General features: G+C 35.8%; 1 protein-coding gene across 6 annotated transcripts in view; it reads right to left on the reverse strand.

Moving 5' to 3' along the window:
- The window catches only part of SNX14 (sorting nexin 14), a 78,576-nt gene that overhangs the window by 28,777 nt on the left and 27,963 nt on the right, over positions 1 to 21,836 (reverse strand). For 5 of the 6 annotated variants that reach the window (XM_034648233.1, XM_034648231.1, XM_011229810.3 and 2 more), the window contains 9 exons: positions 21,197 to 21,281; positions 15,064 to 15,220; positions 12,788 to 12,863; positions 11,561 to 11,605; positions 11,389 to 11,469; positions 11,174 to 11,288; positions 2,362 to 2,517; positions 1,864 to 1,988; positions 1,096 to 1,154 (listed from right to left, as the gene is read on the reverse strand). In XM_034648233.1, the coding sequence (XP_034504124.1) occupies positions 1,096 to 1,154; positions 1,864 to 1,988; positions 2,362 to 2,517; positions 11,174 to 11,288; positions 11,389 to 11,469; positions 11,561 to 11,605; positions 12,788 to 12,863; positions 15,064 to 15,220; positions 21,197 to 21,281 (899 nt within the window). The remainder of the gene's footprint in view (positions 1 to 1,095; positions 1,155 to 1,863; positions 1,989 to 2,361; positions 2,518 to 11,173; positions 11,289 to 11,388; positions 11,470 to 11,560; positions 11,606 to 12,787; positions 12,864 to 15,063; positions 15,221 to 21,196; positions 21,282 to 21,836) is intronic. The other variant, XM_034648232.1, reaches the window with a different exon arrangement.

Here is a 21,836-nt window from a genome sequence, read left to right on the forward strand (position 1 = left end):
TTATGACCCTGACTTAGCTCCTCGGCAGGCTTACAAGATCAAAGAACCACTTCCCCTTAAATGGCCCTATACAGGAGAGTGATTAAGCTTAATATTCTACTATGGCACTCCAAACATCCTGTCTATAAACAGAAATAAATTCCACCTGCTTCTCAAACGATGCTGGAAAATTTGATAAAAGTCTTTAAAAAGTATTCAAATCAGAGAGGTATCTGGATTGGGTAAAATATGCTGTTTTAAATAACAAGGATCGACTTTTTATTAAGTTAAGTCAATGTTTCATGACTGTAATATATAAATTCAACACTCAAAAAATTCAAATCTGTTTCTACATCCCTAGCTTATGTCAAAAAATGCAATATGTTCTCCCCATGGCTAAGGTTTTCACATTTTTCCTTGTACTATCGAAAAACTTACTCCAGTTTCTGACCTACTTCTGTCTTTGTACCACATCTCCAACTTATTTATATATTAGATTCTTGCTCAAACAAACTGGAAGGTGTTGAGAGCAATGTGAATATCCATTCTGTGGATTTATAGATTTGTTATGCGTCAATTTTGTACATACAACGATGTAAGGGCAAATCAAGACATTACTTATCCAGCTTATAAATGGATAAAGCTCTCTTTTCTGTTATTTCTCTGAGTTATATAACTGCACACACATATTTCCAGAAAGTGAGATGGGAAAAAGAGAGAAAAACCTCTCCATATTTGTAACCAGTAAGTACTCTAATAAAAAGTATTCTCTGGGGGGAAAAATCCGTCGAAAATTGAGTTATCTGTAGATTTCATTTATGCATGTAGTCCATAGGATCCAATAAAGCAGGTGATTAAGCACTAATATGTATTAATTATGATATCAGCAAGGCACTGGTGTGTATCTTGTTAGGTTTTCTAAAAGAATTTCAGGCATTTTCAGATTACTATATATAGTACAACTCTACAATTACTTAATAAAATATCTTGTTTACTTATATAGCAATGGAACCACATAGTCAAAGAAAAACATACTAATAAAGATGATACTATCACAAGAATAATTAGCATCAGCAAGAACAAAAACAAACCACACAGATGACTTACCATACCTACCTGTTTAATTTTGAATTGCGTGTTGGTGATTCTGCACCTCTTAAAAGTTGCCTGAAATACTTTAAAAAAATTATGATTAAACTATTTTATATTAAAACATGCTATTTTTTTACCTTACGACTTTCCACTTTAAAGAAAACAAAATTTAAATCAAGTGAAAACAACAACAGGCAAATAGAGTAAGGATTACAATATTGCAAATGGAGATATTCAGGCGATTTGATTTCCCCATGTCCGTAAATAATGTATGTAAAAGAAGAATGGAGTTTCTGCAACACCACAGTATTACAAAGCCACGCAGGCACATGGCAAATCAGGTAGACCAATTTGGTCACAATCTACCTAATCAGATATATACAAATATGGTTTCAGTATTGAGAACTTTTACAATAAACTTCTAATCTCCGTTAATTTCTGTAGTGAAAGAGTATTCACTTTTTTAATGAATCATGTTTTATTTTTGTTTATTATTTGAATCACTTATCTATTGATATCAAAGCCACTACTAAGTTTTGAAGAAAAATCCTTAAATAAGATTAATACTTTGGGGGCGCCTGGGTGGCACGGCGGTTAAGCGTCTGCCTTCAGCTCAGGGCGTGATCCCGGCGTTATGGGATCAAGCCCCACAAGGCTCCTCTGCTATGAGCCTGCTTCTTTCTCTCCCACTCCCCTGCTTGTGTTCCCTCTCTCGCTGGCTGTCTCTATCTCTGTTGAATAAATAAATAAAATCTTTAAAAAAAAAAAAAAAAGACGAATACTTTGACTTACCTCATCACTGTGGCAGAACATAGGAGTAAACACATTCTCCAAGAGAGACAGTACATGTTCGTATGCTTCAAAAAGACATCTCATAGTCTGAAGTTTCACAACATCTATGTATGGGCCTTCAGCAACTATTAAAAAAAAATTATATTGTAGAAATTGTTTATGAATACCATAAACAGATTATAAATTAGTTTAAAATAACAGTGAAAGAGCATACAAACAATCCTAAAACTATGTTTTGCAGAAAAGCCACTTGTAAGGTATAAAAATCAAACTAGGATAAGGAACCAGAACCACCAAGCTCCAGTTCTGGCAAGTATTAGTTATGCAAATTTTAAATAAATTTCTTCATCAAAGCTTTCATCTTGTTAGTTTAACAGGGTAATGGCTATCTGTGCACCTCACACAGCTGTTGTAATAATAAACACTGAATACAGGAGAAAACCAAAAACATTAAAAAGTTGTAAAAGGGCTATATTCTCATCAACATCTTTGACTTACTTTTTTGAATCTCTTCTACAATAAAGGGATCAAATCGAATTTTGTCTATACTTTCATCCAAACAATATGTTTTATAAATCTTCTGCAACTCTTCATGAAGAGACAGCATTTCATCATTTGATAACTCTGGTCGTAAAATTCTATCATTGAATTCCTCTAGCAAATTAGGAAAAAGTAAGAAAAAATGAATTATTCAATATAATTTAATATATAGCATAATACACTGTTCCTAGCCTAATTGTAATCAATATTAAAAGCAGCAATTACAATCCATTTATCATTTTAAGCTTTTTTAAAAAAATTTAATTGGAAATAAAATTACTACCCAGATGAAAGAGAAACTCAGTTAACCAAATATTTTATATGATAATATAAAGTATGTAAATACTTGCATAGCAATACGAATTTCTAAAATTTAGAATAGTATATTTAAAGAACATATCTGATTAACTGATTATACCAAGGGTCTTTAATATTTTGAAATCCAATTCACTAAATAACAGTGAAATCTAAAGTTTTTTTTAAGTTCCAGTCAATGTTTTTAAAAAATATTTCCTTCTATCACAGAGACTACAGGTTACTGATGGAGCTGAGTGTGTGAACAAATGAATTTTTTCTAAAATCACAGATGATAGCAGAATAGAAAAAATATTAACGGCCTTTCCTTATTACAAGAAGTATTAACATGGAGTTCACCCCCTAAATTTTAATTATCCAACTGAAACACAGAGAGGAAAGGAAATAGTTTTTAAAAAAGGAACAAAACATACATGATCTTGGTTGGAGACTTGAAGGGAAAGTAGGAAAAAAATGAGGCAGAATATCTGAAGAGATAACAGACAAGAATTCTTTCTTTCTTTCTTTCTTTCTTTCCTTTCTTTCCTTTCTTTCTTTTTCTTTCAAAGAAATAAAATCATAATGAAAGAGGAGAGATCACAAGCAACACCAAAGAAATACAAACAATTATAAGAACATATTATGAGTAACGATATGCCAATAAATTAGGCAATCAGGGAGAAATGGATGCATTCCTAGAGACATATAAACTACCAAAACTGAAACAGGAAGAAATAAAAAACCTGAACAGACTCATAACCAGCAAGGAAATTGAAGCAGTAATCAAAAATCTCCCAACAAACGAGTCCAAGGCTGGAGAACTTTCCAGGGAAATTCTACCTAACATTGAATTAATATCTATTCTTCTGAAGTTATTTCAAAACATAGAAATGGAAGGAAAACTTCCAAACTCTTTCTATGAGGCCAACATTACCTTAATCCCAAAACCAGAGAAAGATCCCAGAGAAAAGGAGAATTAAGACCAACATCCTGATAAACATGGATGCAAAAATTCTCACCAAGATACTAGTCAATAGGATCCAATAGTACATTAAAAGGATTATTCACTATCACCAACTGGGATTTATTTCTGGGCTGCAAGGGTGCTTTAACATCAGCAAATCAATCGACATGATACGCTACTTTAATAAAACAAAGGACAAGAACCATATGATCCTCTCAATAGATGCAGAAAAAGTATTTGACAAAGTACAGCATCCTTCCTTGATTGAAACTCTTCACAGTGTAGGGATACAGGGAACATACCTCAATATCATAAAAAACATCTACAAGAAGCCCACAGTGAATATCATTCTCAATGCAGAAAAACTGAGAGGTTTTCCCCTAAGATCAGGAACACGCAGGCATGTCCACTCTCACCACTGTTGTTCAACATAGTACTAGAAGTCCTAGCCTCAGCAATCAGACCACAAAAAGAAATAAAATACATCTGAATTGGCAAAGAAGTCGTCAAAATCTCTGCAGATGGCATGACACTTTACGTGGAAAAATTGCAAGAACTCATACAGGAATTCAGCAAAGTGGCAGGATATAAAATCAATGCACAGAAATTGGCTGCATTTCTATACATTAACAATGAGACAGAAAAAAAGAGAAAATAAGGAGTCGATCCCATTTACAACTGAACCCAAAACCATAAGATCCTAGGAATAAACCTAACCAAAGAGGTAAAGGATCTATATTCTAGAAACTACAGAACACTAATGAAAGAAACTGAGGAAGACACAAAATGGAAAAATGTTCCATGCCATGGATTGAAGAACAAACATTGTTAAAATGTCTATGCTGCCTAGAGAAATCTATATATTCAATGCAAACGCTAATCAAAATACCATCAACTTTTTTCACAGAGCTGGAACAAATAATCCTAAAATCTGTATGAAACCAGAAAAGACTCCAAATAGCCAAAGGAATACTGAAAAAGAAAATCAAAGCTGGTGGCATCACAATCCCAGACTTCAGGCTCTATTACAAAGCTGTAATCATCAAGATGGTATGATACTCGCACAAAAGCAGACATATACATCAGTGGAACAGAATAGAGAATCCAGAAATGGACCCTCAACTCTACAGTCAACTAATTTTGGACAAAGCAGGAAAGACTATCCAATGGGAAAAAGACAGTCTCTTCAACAAATGGTGTTGGGAAAATTGGACAGCCACATGCAGCAGAATGAAAATGAGCCATTTCCTTACATCATACACAAAAAGAGGCTCAAAATGGATGATGAAAGACCTAAATGTGAGACAGTAATCCATCAAAATCCTAGAGGAGAACACAGGCAGCAAACTCTGTGACCTTGGCCACAGCAACTTCTTGCTAGACACATCTACAAAGGCAAGGGAAACAAGGGCAAAAATGAACCATTGGGGTTCATCAAGATAAAAAGCTTTTTGCACAGCAAAGGAAACAGTCAACAAAACCAAAAGACAACTGACAGAATGAGAGTAGATACTTGCAAATGTCTTATCAGATAAAGGGCTAGTATCTAAAATCTATAAAGAACTTATCAAACTCAACACCCAAAGAACAAATAATCCAATTGAGAAATGGGCAGAAGACATGAGCAGACATGAAAAAGTGTTCCACATCACTCTCGGCATCTGGGAAATACAAATGAAAACCACGGTGAGATACCATCTCACATCAGTCAGAATGGCGAAAATTAAAAGTCAAGAAATGACAGATAATGGAGAGGATGCAGAGAAGGGGGAACCCTCTTACGCTGTTGGTGGGAATGCAAGCTGGTGCAGCCACTCTGGAAAACAGTATGAAGGTTCCTCAGAAAGTTAAAAATGGAACTACCCCATGACCCAGCAACTGCACTACTAGGGATTTACCCCAAATATACAAATGCAGTGATCTGAAGGGGCACCTGCACCCCAATGTGTATAGCAGCAATGTCCACAATAGCTAAACTATGGAAAGAGCCCAGATGTCCATTGACAGATGAATGCATAAAGAAGATATGGTATGTATATATAATGGAATACTACTCAGCCATCAAAAAATGAAATCTTGCCATTTGCAATGTCGTGGATAAAACTAGAGGGTATTACGCTAAGCGAAATAAGTCAATCAGAGAAAGACAATTATCATATGATCTCACTCATATGTGGAATTTAAGAAACAACATAGAGGATCATAGGGGAAGAGAGGGAGACAAACCATAAGAGGTTCTTAACTAGAAACAAACTGAGGGTTGCTGGAGGGGAGTGGATGGGAAGATGCGGTAACTGGGTGATGGACATTAAGGAGGGCTTGTGATGTTAATGAGAACTGGGTATTATATAAGACTGATGAATCACTGACCTGTACCTCTGAAACCAATAACACATTATATGTTAATTAACTGAATTTAAATTTTTTAAAAAAGACAAAAACTAAGAGAATTTACCTCCAACAGATTGGTACTATACTAAATGTAAAAAAATATTTTTCAGTAGAAGGGAAATGATAACAGAAACCTGGTTCTGCAAAATGAAATAAAAAGTCCCAGAAAGGTAAACATACCAATAACTTCAGGGAGAAGAAATACCAATGTATTGCAGAGTTTACAGCCTATACAGAATTAAAATGTGTAACAGCACATGAGGCAGAAGGGGTAATCGGAAATACACTGAATTTCTTACAGTGTTCCTGAAGCAGCTAAATATTTTTAAACGAAGACTGTGCTAAAGACTGACAGTGTAATCTCGGAGCAACCACTAAAACAAGAGAACAGAAGAGACATAAATAAAAAGTCGATAGAAGAGATAAAATGAAATACTAAAAAATACTCAAGTAACCCAAAGAAAGGCAGGAAAGGAGTAAGAGAATAAAGAATATATGGAACAAATACAAAACAAATACCAAGATCAAAGACCTAACAATAAATATACAATAATTATATTAAGTGTAAATGTATACTACATGCCCCAACTGAAAAGCAAAGATTACCAAACTAGATTTTTTATTAAAAAGACTCAATTCCATGCTATTTACAAGAAATATTATACACTTTAATCATACAGAAAAAGACATACAATGCAAGCCCCTTTGTGAAAAAAAGACAGTGTAGCTGTATTAATCTCAAACCAAGCCGACTTCAAGACAGAGAATTACCAGAGATAAAGAGCATTTTATAATGATAAAAGGACAAATTCATCATGAACACGTAACAATCCTAAATGTGTCTGCACCTAATAAAGTTCAAAATACATGGAAAAAAATTACAAAACTAAAGGTAAAAATACCAAATCCATTAAGAAATCAGAAAGAATACAGAATATCTTTAGACAATCCATTAACTTAACCTAATTGGCATTTATAGAACACTACCCAACACAAGAAGACAGAAGTTCTCACATGCTCAGGGAACATTCATTAAGACAGACCATATGGATGAGCCATAAAACAAGTTTCAGTCCATTTCAAAAGACTTAAATCACATAGAACAAGTTGTCTGATCAGAACACTATTTTTTAAAAGATTTATTTATTTATTTATTGGAGAGAGAGAGAGAGAAAGAGAGAGCGTACATGTGTGCTTAAGTCGGGGGCAGGCGGGGGTGGGGGGCAGAGGGCAAAGAAGAGAGAACCCTCCAGCAGACTCCCTGCTGAGCACGGAGCCCAATGCAGGGCTCAATCCCTGGGCCCTGACATCATGGCTGGAGCCACAATCAGGAGTCAGATGCTTAACTCACTGAGCCACCCAGGCGCCCTGATGAGAAAGTGTTAGATCAGAAAGCTATCACAGTGAGATACCTTAAAAATCCCCAAATGTTGGTAAATTTAAATCAAAAAATAAACCTGAGGGAAATTTTAAAATATTTAAAACTTAATGACAATAAAAAAACCGCATATTTGGGGCACCTGGCTGGCTTAGTCAGTAGAACATATGACTCTTGATCTCAGGGTCATGAGTTCAAGTCCCATGTTGGGTGTAGAGCTTACTTAACCAAAACAAAACAAAACAAAACAAAAAAGAAAACATCACAGGGGTGTCTGGGTGGTTCAGTCCAGTTATGTATACGACTCTTGATTTCAACTCAGGTCATGATCTCAGGGTCACGAAATCAAGCCCCCACATCAGGCTCCCTCCCTCTCCCTCTGCGTGTCACTCCTCCTGCTTGTGCTCTCTCTCTGTCAAATAGGTAAAATCTTTAAAAACAAAAACAAAAAAATCCAAAAATCCATAAGTTTATAATTTAGCTATAGCAATTCATAGAGAAAAATTTATAGTTTTAAAAAAGCCTGTATTCAAAAAGAAGATAGGAATAAAATCAAGAAACCAAAAAAGAAGTGCAAACTAAACTCAAGGTAAGTAGAAGTAATAAAAATAAAAGTGGAAAATTAGCAAATCAAAAATATTAATAGATTTGATAAACCCCTAGCAATACAGATTAAGAAAAAAGAAATACAAATAACCAATAAAGAGAGGACTTCACTATAGCTCCACAAAAAGGGAACAATGGAAATAACTCAGTGACAATATAAAATAGGTACTGAGATGTATTAAAAGCATGATTAAAAAAAAAAACAACAAAAACCTCTCAGCAAACCACGAAGAGAAGGAAACTTTCTCAATCTGATCAAGGATATCTACCAAAAAAAACCCAAAAACAAAAACAAAACAAAAAACAAACCAGACTAGTACTATACTTAATGGTACAACACTAAGTGATATCCCCCTATGATCAGGGATGAGGCAAGGATGTCAACTGTTACCGCTTCAATTCAACATTATAATAAAGGTCCCAGCCATTGCAATAGGCAATGAAAAGAAATAAAAGGCATAAACACTATAAAAGAGAAAGTAAAACTACATTGCAAATGACATAATTATGGATGTAGAAAATCTTAAGGAAATGTACAAAAAAGCTACCAGAACTAAAAAGTGAATGTAGCAATGGCACCAGATACAAAGTCAATATGCGAAAAATCAATTCTATTTCTGTTTATTAGCCACAATTTAAAGATTATTTTAAATACCACATGCAGGGGGCACCTGGGTGGCACAGCGGTTAAGCATCTGCCTTCGGCTCAGGGCGTGATCCCAGCGTTACAGGATCGAGCCCCACTTCAGGCTCTTCCACTATGAGCCTGCTTCTTCCTCTCCCACTCCCCCTGCTTGTGTTCCCTCTCTCACTGGCTGTCTCTATCTCTGTCGAATAAATAAATAAAATCTTTTAAAAAATAAATAAATAAATAAATAAATAAATACCACATGCAAATACCTTCAAAACAAAGACCTACAGTGAAAACTATGAAACGTTATAGAAAGAAATTAAATAAGGCTGAAATGAATGGGAAAATATTCCATGTTCATAAACTGGAAACCCAAATACTGTTGAGATGGCATTACTCCCTGAGTTGATCAATACTATAGATTTAATGTAATTCCAATCAAAAAACTCCAAAGTAGACTAGGATTTGTGCGTGTGTGTACATGCATATGTGTATATGTATTCATGAGCATGTGTGTGCATGTGTGTGTGGAAATAGGCAATCTGATTCTAAAATTTATATAGACATGCAAAGAACCTAGAATAGCCAAAACAATTTGAAAAAAAAAAAAATAGGAGGCCTTAGGTCACCTGACTCCAAGACATACTATATAGTAATAATAATCAAGATGATGGCATTAGCCAAAAAATCAGACATGGATCAATGGGAAAAAAGAGAATCCAGAACACACATATATGGTCAAATCATTTAACAAAGATGCCAAAGCAACTCAAGATGGAAAAAAAAAATGTCTCCTCAAAAAATGGGTATCAGAAAAACCGGATATCCATATCCACAGGCGGGAAAAAATGAACCTCCCCCCCAACTAATACCAATGGAAAATATTTCAAGATCACAAACCTACATGTAAAATATAAAACTATAATGCATCCAGAGAAAAACGAGCAAGTATCACCTTGACTTAGGGTAACAAAGACTTCCTATGGAAGTCTCTGAAAGGACTAACCAGAAAACAGAAATACTGAATATCATCAAAATTTCAAAATTCTACTCATCAAAAGACACTATTCAGAAAATGAAAAGACAAGCCATAGCCTGGAAGAAAACATTCTTAATACTTATTTCTGACAAAAGACTTGCATCTAAAATATATAAAGAACTCCTTTAATTTAATGACAAAAAGAAAAACATTTCAATAAAAAACAGACAGACTTAAACTCTTCCATGTACAAAGATATTTGAATGGCCAATAAGCATATGATAAAATGTTCAACACCAGTCATTAGAGAAATGCAAATTAAAAGCACAATCAGATACCACCAAACACCCACTAAAGTGGCTAAAATTAAAAAGATAAACACCACCAAATTTTCGTAAAGGTGTGGAACCACCGGAAGTCTCACATATTTGCTAGGGAGAATAAAAAGTACAACCACTTTGGAAAACAATTTAGCAGTTTCTCATAAAACAAAATATGTACCCACCCTGTGACCCAGCAATTCTACTTCCAGTTATTAAACATACGCCCAACAAAAAGCCTTATACAAGAATGTGCATTGCAATTTTATTCATAATCGCCCAAAAGTGAAAGCAGTCCAGATATACCAGTGCACAAGGAGAATGGATTAAACAAACAAACAAAAAAAACCACACATGGTACACTCATACAAAAGAATACCACTTAAGAAAAAAAAGAGCAAACTATTCCTCTACACAACATGAACCAATCTTAAAAGGCATTATCCTGAATCAATCAAGTCAGGCATAAAAGAGTACATACCATATACTCCATTTATATAAGGAAACTGTATAGGCAAAACCAGTCTGTGGTGAGAGAAAACAGACCTGTGATTGCTTTGACAGGTGTGGGAGTGTTTGGGAAGGGCCCTAACTTTCTGGGGTGATGAAAATGTTCTATATCTTGATAAAAGTGTAGGTTGCACAGATGTATAGATTTCTCAAAACTGATCAAACTGTCCATTTAAGTTCTGTGAGTTTGACTGTGTAAATTATATCTCAATTTTTTTAAGTTATATTTAAAAAAAGAAGTCAGGGGCGCCTGGGTGGCACAGCGGTTAAGCGTCTGCCTTCGGCTCAGGGCATGATCCTGGCATTATGGGATCGAGCCCCACATCAGGCTCTTCCGCTATGAGCCTGCTTCTTCCTCTCCCACTCCCCCTGCTTGTGTTCCCTCTCTCGCTGGCTGTCTCTATCTCTGTCGAATAAATAAATAAAATCTTTTAAAAAAATAAATAAATAAAAAATAAAAAAAGAAGTTCGTTAGAAGTCAGTTATAAATTATGTTCCAATCTGGAAAGGAGTGGACACTTAAGAGACAACTCAAAGGTGATATTAGAGTATCTAGTGAAATGAAATGTAGTACAATGACACGTGACAACTACAAAATCAGATTAAAAAAAAAAACATTCAACTGCATTTAAAATATATAGTAAATAAATTAAAAAGTGTAAAAATGACTTTGGTAAAGTGCACAGGTAAGCCTCACCCACAGTCAGACATATCTGCAACACATGCACCGCTCCTTCTTGTTTCAGAAAGTTCATAAAACGAAATAAGAGGTCTTGCTGCTCCCTGATTTGCTTTAATTCTAACTTCAGCACCTGATACAATACGGGAGAAGCGTAAGTTAAGGCCATACAAACACGTGATAAAATTGTTTATATCAAAAATAATATACATTATTGCTAAAAAAATACTTACAGATGGCTTTTTATTTCTAGGTTCTGCAAATTTCTGCAAGAATGGAACCAAAGGGGAAGGCAGTTCAGTTGCTTTTTCAGGCTTTGAAGAAAGAGAATTTATTAATTCAATACAAGTGCCATGTGCTTTGATGGATATGAATCAAAATTCATACTTAATACTCAATACTCACTGGACTGTCATCTATGAAGATGATAAGCAAATGATTCACAGTATCCTAATGGAAAATAATATACATAGGTCAAAATAATTCCATTACTATATTCTACCTAAAATTCTCAAAGTTTTTTTCATATTGTGAAAGTTTCTAGAAAAACGAAGAAGCAAATGAACAGTGGCAAAGCATCTGCACATATATAACACAGAGGGACTTTAAAAAATTTGTGATCCAGGGGGTGCCTGGGTGCCTCAGTCAGTTGAGCATCTGACTCTTGGTTTTGGCTCAGGTCACAATCTCGGGGTTGTGAGACTGAGCCCCATGTGGGGCTCCACACTCAACAAGGAGTCTGCTTGACATTCTCTCTCCCTCTCCCTCTGCCCTGGCCCCAGCTCATGCTCACACACACTCTCTCTCAAATAAATAATTTTTTTTTTAATGTGATGTTGGGTCTCACTGTTAGGAAAGTGGGCAAAGAAAAGTTATTCTGACTTCAGCATTTAAAATGTTTATAAATTATTCCTGTTTCTTCAAAATCTTACCAGTTCAAAAGTAAAAGCAACTCAAGCATCAATGGATACATAAGTAGCAAAATGTGGTATATACCTACAATGGAATACTATACAGCCTAGATAAGGAACGAATTCTAATATACACTACAACATGGATGAATTCTAATATACACTACAACATGGATGAATCTCGGGGACGTTATGCTAAGGGAAATAAGGCAGTCACAAAAAGACAAATACCGCATGGACCCACTTATATGAGGTACCAGAGGAGTCAAATTCATAGAGATAGGAAGTATGTTGGTGATTGCCAGGGGATTGGAGGAAAGAAGAATGGAGAATTATTAATGGGTATAGAATTTCAGTTTTGTAAGATGAAAAGAGTTCTAGATATAGGTAGTGATGACGGTTGCTCAACAATGAATGTATTTAATATCACTGAACTATACATATAAAAACATTTAAGATGGTAAACTTTATATGTATTTTATCACAATTTAAAACCATTTTTAGGGGCGCCTGGGTGGCACAGCGGTTAAGCGTCTGCCTTCGGCTCAGGGCGTGATCCTGGTGTTCTGGGATAGAGCCCCACGTCAGGCTCCTCGGCTATGAGCCTGCTTCTTCCTCTCCCACTCCCCCTGCTTGTGTTCCCTCTCTCGCTGGCTGTCTCTATCTCTGTCGAATAAATAATAAAAAAAAAAAAATCTTTAAAACCATTTTTAAGCCTTACTGGATCAGCTAGGAAATCCAAAGAAGGAAGGAACACCGAACCAGAGAGGATTTCTCTTAAAAGTAAGGTCAGGGATCTGGAAAAACAAATAATATTGCGCATATTTAGTGATTTACATCAGTTCCTGCCTTGAGATCTTGTTAAAATGCAAACTATGATTCAGTAGGTATGCCCCAAGATTCTGCATTTCTTTTTTTTTTTTAAGATTTTATTTATTTATTTATTTATTTATTTATTATTTATTTATTTATTTTATTTATTTATTTGACAGAGATAGAGACAGCCAGCGAGAGAGGGAACACAAGCAGGGGGAGAGGGAGAGGAAGAAGCAGGCTCATAGCAGAGGAGCCTGACGTGGGGCTCGATCCCAGAACGCTGGGGTCACGCCCTGAGCCAAAGGCAGACGCTTAACCGCTGTGCCACCCAGGCGCCCCCAAGATTCTGCATTTCTAAAAAGCTCCCAAGTAATGCTTATGGTAGTGGTTCACAGACCATACTTGGATCCCCGAACTGGCTAAAAGAGAGTATTTTTAAGAGAGAAAAGCATTTCCTTAACAGGAGGGATTTGGGTGAGCATTAGAAAACACTCTCCATCTCAGAATATTAAAAATATTTAATACATTTTTAAATTAATGTTTAAAACTAATAATACAATTTGTAATTATAATATTTAAATTAACATACATTAATCTGTTTAAAATATTTTCATTAAAATATTTAAAATTTTTTAAATTTTTAATAAAAACTTTACGTTATGGGGTGCCTGGGTGGCTCAGTCAGGTAAGCGTCTGACTTCAGCTCAGGTTGTGATCCCGGGGTCCTGGGAACAAGCCCCGCATCGGGCTCTCTGCTCATCGGGGAGCCTGCTTCTCCCTCTCCCTCTGCCTGCTTGTGCTCTCTGTCAAATAAAACCTTTAAAAAAAAATGTTACAAATAAAATTAAGTAATATTTATTTAAAGTACATCACTAAGGGATCCCTGGAGTGGCTCAGTCAGTTAAGTGTCTGCCTTTGGCTCAGATTATGATCCCAGGGTCCTGGGATCCAGCCCCAACTCAGGCTTCCTGCTCAGCGGGAAGTCTGCTTCTCCCTCTCCCTCTGCTGCTCCCCCCCGCTTGTGCACTCGCTCTATTAAACAAATAATCTTTTAAAATATTTAAAAATGGGGGCGCCTGGGTGGCACAGTCATTAAGCGTCTGCCTTTGGCTCAGGGCGTGATCCCAGCGTTCTGGGATGGAGCCCCACACCAGGCTCCTCCGCTAGGGGCCTGCTTCTTCCTCTCCCACTCCCCCTGCTTGTGTTCCCTCTCTCGCTGGCTGTCTCTATCTCTGTCGAATAAATAAATAAAATCTTAAAAAAAAAAAATTTTAAAAATAAAAATAAAGTAAATCACTAGGGGTGCCTGGCTGGCTCAGTCAGTAGAGCATGTGACTCAATCTAGGGGTTGTGAGTTCAAGTCCCCTTTGGGTATGGAGATTATTTAAAAATAAAATTCTAAAAAATTAAAAAAATAAAAAATAAAGTTCATCACTAAAAATAAGCTGTGGTTTCTCCTTTAAGAATTATCAGGGTAGGGGCGACTGGGTAGCTCAGCCGTTAAGCGTCTGCCTTCAGCTCAGGGCGTGATCCCAGGGTTCTGGAATCCAGCCCCGCAGCGGGCTCCCTGCTCCACTGGGAGCCTGCTTCTTCCTCTCCCACTCCCTCTGCTTGTGTTCCCTCTCTCGCTGGCTCTCTCTCTCTCTGTCAAATAAATAAATAAAATCTTTAAAAAAAAAAAAAAAAGAATTATCAGGGTAAGAGTAATGAGGTAACTTTACAGAATAATCTAAACAAGTTCCTGCCAGAACAAGGAAGGATGGTCTAGATGAATTCTAATTATTCTTGCCAGGTATAACCTTAAAGCAGAAACTTGGTCTGTTTAGTTTATTCAAAGTGTTTCTGCCACTGAGTCACAATGTTTATGTCTTTAAAATGAAACTCCAAGAAATTAACAAAGTATAATGATCTCAAATAAAAAAGCTGATTTTATTCATATTTATCTTGATTTCCCAATATCACTTCCCCCCCAAAAAAATTCTAAGCAACACAACACGTGACCAATACTTAGCACCTAAAATGACATTTTAAGACCTGACAAATTATATTTCTTAAATGAAAATTTATACACATTATAGGTTAATTTCAAGTTTTAGTATACTCCTATTATGATCAAGAATAGCAATATACATATGGCATGGTATGCAAATACTGCTATGACATTTTCTGGACTATTTATACCTGCAGTCTGTTGCTTTAGGAGGCAAAATATAAGGAAAAAGTAGTTCAGTAAGTTTCCTTAAATAGTGTAATTCATCTCTTCGACTCCTCAAAGCCACATGAAGCTCTGGACCATATTCTTCTAAAGCAGCTTGCTGTAAAAACTCTGTATTTTCTACTATAAATAGAGATAAAAAAATAAATATTGAAAGAAGTTAAGGAACATTAAATAACTTCAGTCATTTCCACTAAAAAACAGAAAACCATTTATACAGTCATTCCTCTCCTAGCCCTCCTTTCTTTCCAATATGTATTCTACTGGGAAATTTTTCACAAAAAGGATATAAAAAGAATAATTTTCCTCCTTGCCATAAGTTTTTTAATTTTGTAAAAAAATGATAAAAAGACCTTTTCCCATGGCAAAGAAGAATTTTAATTCATATCACTACTTTACGAATGATATTAAACAAAAGCAAATATTATAAAAAGTGGAAAAAGCTACAGAAAACTTCTAGAACATCCTGGGGCGCCTGGGTGGCACAGCGGTTAAGCGTCTGCCTTCGGCTCAGGGCGTGATCCGGCGTTATGGGATCGAGCCCCACATCAGGCTCCTCTGCTATGAGCCTGCTTCTTCCTCTCCCACTCCCCCTGCTTGTGTTCCCTCTCTCGCTGGCTTTCTCTATCTCTGTCAAATAAATAAATAAAATCTTAAAAAAAAAAAAAAACTTCTAGAACATCCAAAGCTGCTGTTATCAAATGTTATACCTTGTTCATCCTCTGCAAACAGACACACAAACCCTGTTAAAACTCTTTGTTTTCTCTGCTTTCACATCTAAATCATTAAGGTAACCTTTTAAAGCACTGTTTTCCTTGGTTAAGTTCTGTGTCCCCTGCTCAGAGTATAAGATTTAAGATGTACAGAACTGTATAAGATAGAAGTCCATGAACAGATAAATTACTTAATGAATATTAAGTAATTATAAAATTCATATTAACAGAACGTTTTCTTAAAAGGCCAAGTACTAAACTAGTATTTTAGAGAAAGAGAGAGAGTGTGGGGAGACGGGGGAGTGGGGGTCAGAGGGGAGGGGGAGAGGGAGAGCATCTTAAGCAGACTCTGTGCTGAGTGTGGAGCCTGCCACTGGGCTGGATCTCATGACCCTGAGACTATGACCTGAGCCAAAATCAAAGAGTCGAAGGCTTAACCAACAGAGTCACCCAGGTGTCCCAAACTAATATTTTAACTTAAAGGTAACAGTATTGTCACTTCTTTTTACAGACCTCAAAAGAGAAGGAGGAAAACAAGTCATGCTTTCCCCTATTTGCACTCTGTGCAGAGTTTTAAAATCAGAGTCTATGAAAGGAATCTTTTTTTTTTTTTAAGATTTTATTTATTTATTTGACAGAGATAGAGACAGCCAGCGAGAGAGGGAACACAAGCAGGGGGAGTGGGAGAGGAAGAAGCAGGCTCATAGGGGAAGAGCCTGATGTGGGGCTCGATCCCGGAACGCCGGGATCACGCCCTGAGCCAAAGGCAGACGTTTAACGACTACGCTACCCCGGCGCCCCCAAAATGAAAGGAATCTTAACTCTAATTCAATGGCATTTATTTTTGACTATTTTCTTCTATATTTATTCAAAGAGAATGCAAGCACATTTACCCAAAAAAAGCCACTACATGCACTCTAATAATCTGAGTACTAAGAAGGTATGTGAAGGCTATCTGTGTGCCTGAGGTACAAAAGAAGGCCTGGCAAAGATGGAAGTAGTCATTACAAGAAACGCATTTTATTTCAAAATTATGCAATTATTTTCTAAGCAATTTTCTCCAAGAATTTGGGGCACAGGTTTTTTTTTTAAATTTATGTCATAGGGGTGCCTGGGTGGCACAGCAGTTAAGCGTCTGCCTTCGGCTCAGGGCGTGATCCCGGCGTTGTGGGATCGAGCCCCACGTCAGGCTCCTCCGCTATGAGCCTGCTTCTTCCTCTCCCACTCCCCCTGCTTGTGTTCCCTCTCTCACTGGCTGTCTCTATCCTCTGTCGAATAAATAAATAAAATCTTTTAAATAAATAAATAAATAAATAAATAAATAAATAAATAAATAAATAAAATATATGTCATAAGCCAGAATTTAAAATGAGACTTAGCCATGCTAAATTCCAGCTCTACTTAACAAACTGATATGATCTTGAACAAATGATATAATCCCTATGACCCTTAGTTCCCACATCAGTAAATAGTTAAGCAATCATAAACACTGAAAAGTCATCATGCAAAATGTATAATTATAACATTCAATGTGATTAAGCATTCACACATAATATATAAATTGAAACACGAGATTGGAATCTATTCAGCATCTGTCAGACATGAGAGTTTTTTGCAGTTCTAGATAATGAGAAAAATAAAGAAATCAGGCAAAAGATAGAATATAAGGAGGAAAATCTTAATTGGGAATATAAGCAAAATATAGATGCTGGAAAACACAACATGGATTAATCCCCAGTAATCATCAGTATATCTACTGCCTTATATATTAGCAGTTTTCAGATCAAAACAAGAAAGGTCTCCAGAATCCATGACAAAGAGATATCTTCTGGATGAAAGGCTGGAGAGTAAGGTCCTTCTGCACAATTTATTACTGAATTTAAATTAAACCAATGCTTCTAATGTATATACATTCAGTATTTCAAAAGGGCCATGAGAGTACACAAATACACAGAAAACATCTATATAATCCCTATTCTCAAGGGACAGATTAAGAGAAAACACAGAGAGTAAAAGGAATATGAATGAAGAGATGCACCTTTAATTATTTTCTGAGTTATGCACAACTGTGGGGCCAAAGAATTTAGAAAACAAATCTGTGCATTAGAGAAATGAAAATTCAAAAATCTGAAAGCCTTTTTTACAAATCTATCTAATTCACGGTCATAATATTTAGAATGCCAGGGCCTTTGAATAAAATAAAAGTCCTTCTAATCTCAGGCCTTTTAATTCTATGAATCTCATTAACTACAATGTTATTAATTAACTGAATCTGGCATAGTACGGAGATTTTATAATTGGGAATCATGTTTTGCATTAATAGTAGCAAATTAGCAACCCCTCCCCTGTAAAGACCCAACAATAAATTTCCAACTGGTTTGTGTGTAGGTGTGCATATATATATATAACACCACTCTCTTCGAGATAAAATAATTTGGGAATTTTATTAAACTGATTAATTAAACTAAAAATAAAAAGATGTCTCCTTTTACTCATAGCCTGCATTCAAAGTGTTTGTCTTTAGAACAAAGACTATATTAAAAATACTTCTCCCGCACAAAAACCTGCACACAAATGTTTACAGCAGCTTTATTCATAACTGCCAAAACTCGGAAGTAAGCAAGATGTCCTTCAATAGGTGAATGGATAAACAAACTGTGGCACATTCATGCACTGGAATATAACTGAGCAGTAAAAAGAAATGAGCTGTCGAGCCATGAAAAGACATAGAGGAGCCTTAAATCGATACTTTTAAATAAAGGAAGCCAGTCCGAAAAGGCTACAGTATGATTCCAACTACATCACATTCTGGAAAAGGCAAAACTGTGCAGACAATAAAAAGATCAATGGTTGCCAGGGGTTCATGAAGGAAAGAGGGAGAGATGTCTGTGTGAAACACAGGGTTGTTTTTTTTTTAAAAAGTATTTTATTTATTTATTTGTCAGAGAAAGAGAGTGAGCACACACACACAAGGGGGGGAGGGCGGCAGGCAGAGGGCGAAGCAGGCTCCCTGCTGAGCAAGGAGTCCAATGCGGTCCTGAAACACAGGGCATCTTTAAGGCAGTGAAACTATTCAGTAATGCTGGATACATGGCCTTATGCATTTGTCAAAACCCATAGAATGTACAATACAAAGAGTAAACCCGAATGAAAACTGTGGACTTTAGTTATATCGATACTGGTATATCAATAGTAACAAATGTACCAACTAATACAAGACGTTAATAGGGGAAAAAAGAGATATATATAGGCACTCTCTATACTTCCTGCTCGATTTTTCTATAAACTTAAAACTGCTCTACAAAGTAAAATTTACTGGGGCACCGAGCTGGCTCAGTCGGTAGATCATGTGATTCTTGATTTCCAGGTTGTAAGTTTGAGCCCTATGTTGGGTGTAGAGATTATTTAAAAATAAAATCTTTTAAAATAGTAATAATAATAATAGGGTGCCTGGGTAGCTCAGTTCATTAAGTGTCTGCCTTCGACTCAGGTCATGATCTCAGGGTCCAGGGATCAAGTCCTGCATTGGGCTCCTTGCTCATCAAGGAGTCTGCTACTCCCTCTACCCCTCACCCCTGCTCGTGATCTCTCTCTCTCTCTCTCTCACTGTCTCTCTCCCTCAAATAGTCTTTAAAAAATAATAATAATGAATAAATTCACTAATAAAAAAAACCACTTTTCCTACTTTTTTTTCTGATAGTAAAGTAGCCTTTGACAGCTGCTATCTTCTAATTTGTTTTTGCCAGTGACAGGACAATGATTTTTAAGTTAATTTTTTTAACTCTTCTACTTTTTAACTATGTTGAAAGTAAAACTTTTTTTTTTTAAAGATTTTATTTATTTATTGGACAGAGATAGAGACAGCCAACGAGAGAGGGAACACGAGCAGGGGGAGTGGGAGAGGAAGAAGCAGGCTCATAGCGGAAGAGCCTGATGTGGGGCTCGATCCCACAACGCCGGATCACGCCCTGAGCCGAAGGCAGATGCTTAGCCGCTGTGCCACCCAGGCGCCCCGAAAGTAAAACTGTTTTTAGTTGTTATAANGCCTGCGCTACCCAGGCGCCCCGAAAGTAAAACTGTTTTTAGTTGTTATAATATTATAAGATGAACACAAAAAAATTTTTANTCACGCCCTGAGCCGAAGGCAGACGCTTAACGCCTGCGCTACCCAGGCGCCCCGAAAGTAAAACTGTTTTTAGTTGTTATAATATTATAAGATGAACACAAAAAAATTTTTAAATATATATATAATTTGAAATGCTTCCATAACTGAGGAATTATTCATTCCAAAAAAACAAATAAACTAATAATATGATTTATTTTTACTTCAACTCTGCCTAGAACATAATTTCCCCAAATGAACTGCTTATATTAACTGATATTATGAGGGAGGGAAAATTGGCTCTGTACTCAAATGAGTTTGGGATGTGGGAAGTTAAAAACTATTTAAATAGTTAGAGCCATTTCTTTGCTGCAGGACTGCTCAGAGATTTTTGTATGCTGGTATTTACAGAGAATTTCCAGAAGGGGAATAAATGTGTAGTAATTAACAGAAAATATGACCATGCAACCTCTTTTACACAGTTACTACATAGAGTAGTACGTAGCATTGACAAAGAGTACCAAAAGCATTGGGAAAGCACTCACAAAGAATACCAAATGCAAACACAAGGAAAATCAGTTTTTGCAAAGATCCAAGGATAGAGCACAGAAGTAATTTCTTTAAAAAAAAAAAAATTTCAGTTTGAGCTAAGAGCAAGAAAAGTCCCAAATGAAGATTTCATTCATTCAACCAGAAAACATTTGCTGAATGTATTCTATGTGCAAATCATGACCATAAAGGCCAGGACATTCACAAAAAACTGCAAATAGGTGATCCCAGGCAACACATAATACATAGTGAAAGACAAGAGTAAATCAAAATATCTGACTAGGAAGTATTTAAATATACAATTTAGACTCTTAGAGTCACTAAATTTTTTTTTAGTAGAGAGATAACATGAGAATTGAAATTAACATGGTAGCAATATATAGGATGGGCTGGAATAGGTCAAAACTATTGAAATCATTAAGAAGAGAAAGGGGGAAGAGATGTGAGAGATACCTCAGAGGGAGTAATAAAGGCAACAGACTGTCATCCAAAAGAAGATGAAAGTCATCAATACTATATCTAAAGTTAAATAACTATATTTTAATTTTCATAGATTCCTGAGTTTTCACAATCACTTACACAATAAACAAAGTACTGAAAAGGATTTTGGTTTACAGGCACACATTCATAGCATTTGTGAGTATCAGTTAATGCATCAGTAATCATACTTAGGTATTTAAGGTAAAAGCTGGTATATAAAAATCACTCAAACTTTGTAATAGAAAACTGTATTACCTTTTTGACTGGCTTTAACTATCACCTCTATATGCTTCATTGCTGCTTTTAATAGTTTCTTGGTTATAATAGATGGAATATCCACCTAGAAAAATTCAACATTAAAATAAAACTTTTAAAACAATCATCAATGAGTCACAATGGCAGAAGCACTACATTTATGATACTGGAACACATGATCTTAAAAAGTAGAGATATATTTAGAATCTTTCAAAAATATAATTTAAAAGTGCTTTATATTCTTGGATCGTATTAACTATAACTTTAGACAGTTTCTTTATCACACTAAAGAAAATATATCTTAATATGCATGCACTATATATACTAAATTTTCTCACAAAACAGTATCTTTATTGATTATTGTGTTTCTTTCAAACACATTCAAAGAAAAATCTCAAGTAACTTATCATCCCTTTGGGGCCATAAATTTCTGTTTATTAAGGTTACTTAAAAATGAAGTTTTTTTATTCAGCTTACAAGACAAATCTTGGTTTTAAGCTATATAGAAGCATTCTATTTTGGAACAATATTGAATTTCATGATTCCCCACAGACATTTTTCAGCTTAAAGGCTAGAAACTGTAGTGACTATGGTAGGTAAGTGATGGAGGACTGAAGGCTTATATGTACACACATAAGAG

This window comes from Ailuropoda melanoleuca, chromosome 19, assembly GCF_002007445.2.
Source record: "Ailuropoda melanoleuca isolate Jingjing chromosome 19, ASM200744v2, whole genome shotgun sequence".
NCBI lineage: Eukaryota > Metazoa > Chordata > Mammalia > Carnivora > Ursidae > Ailuropoda > Ailuropoda melanoleuca.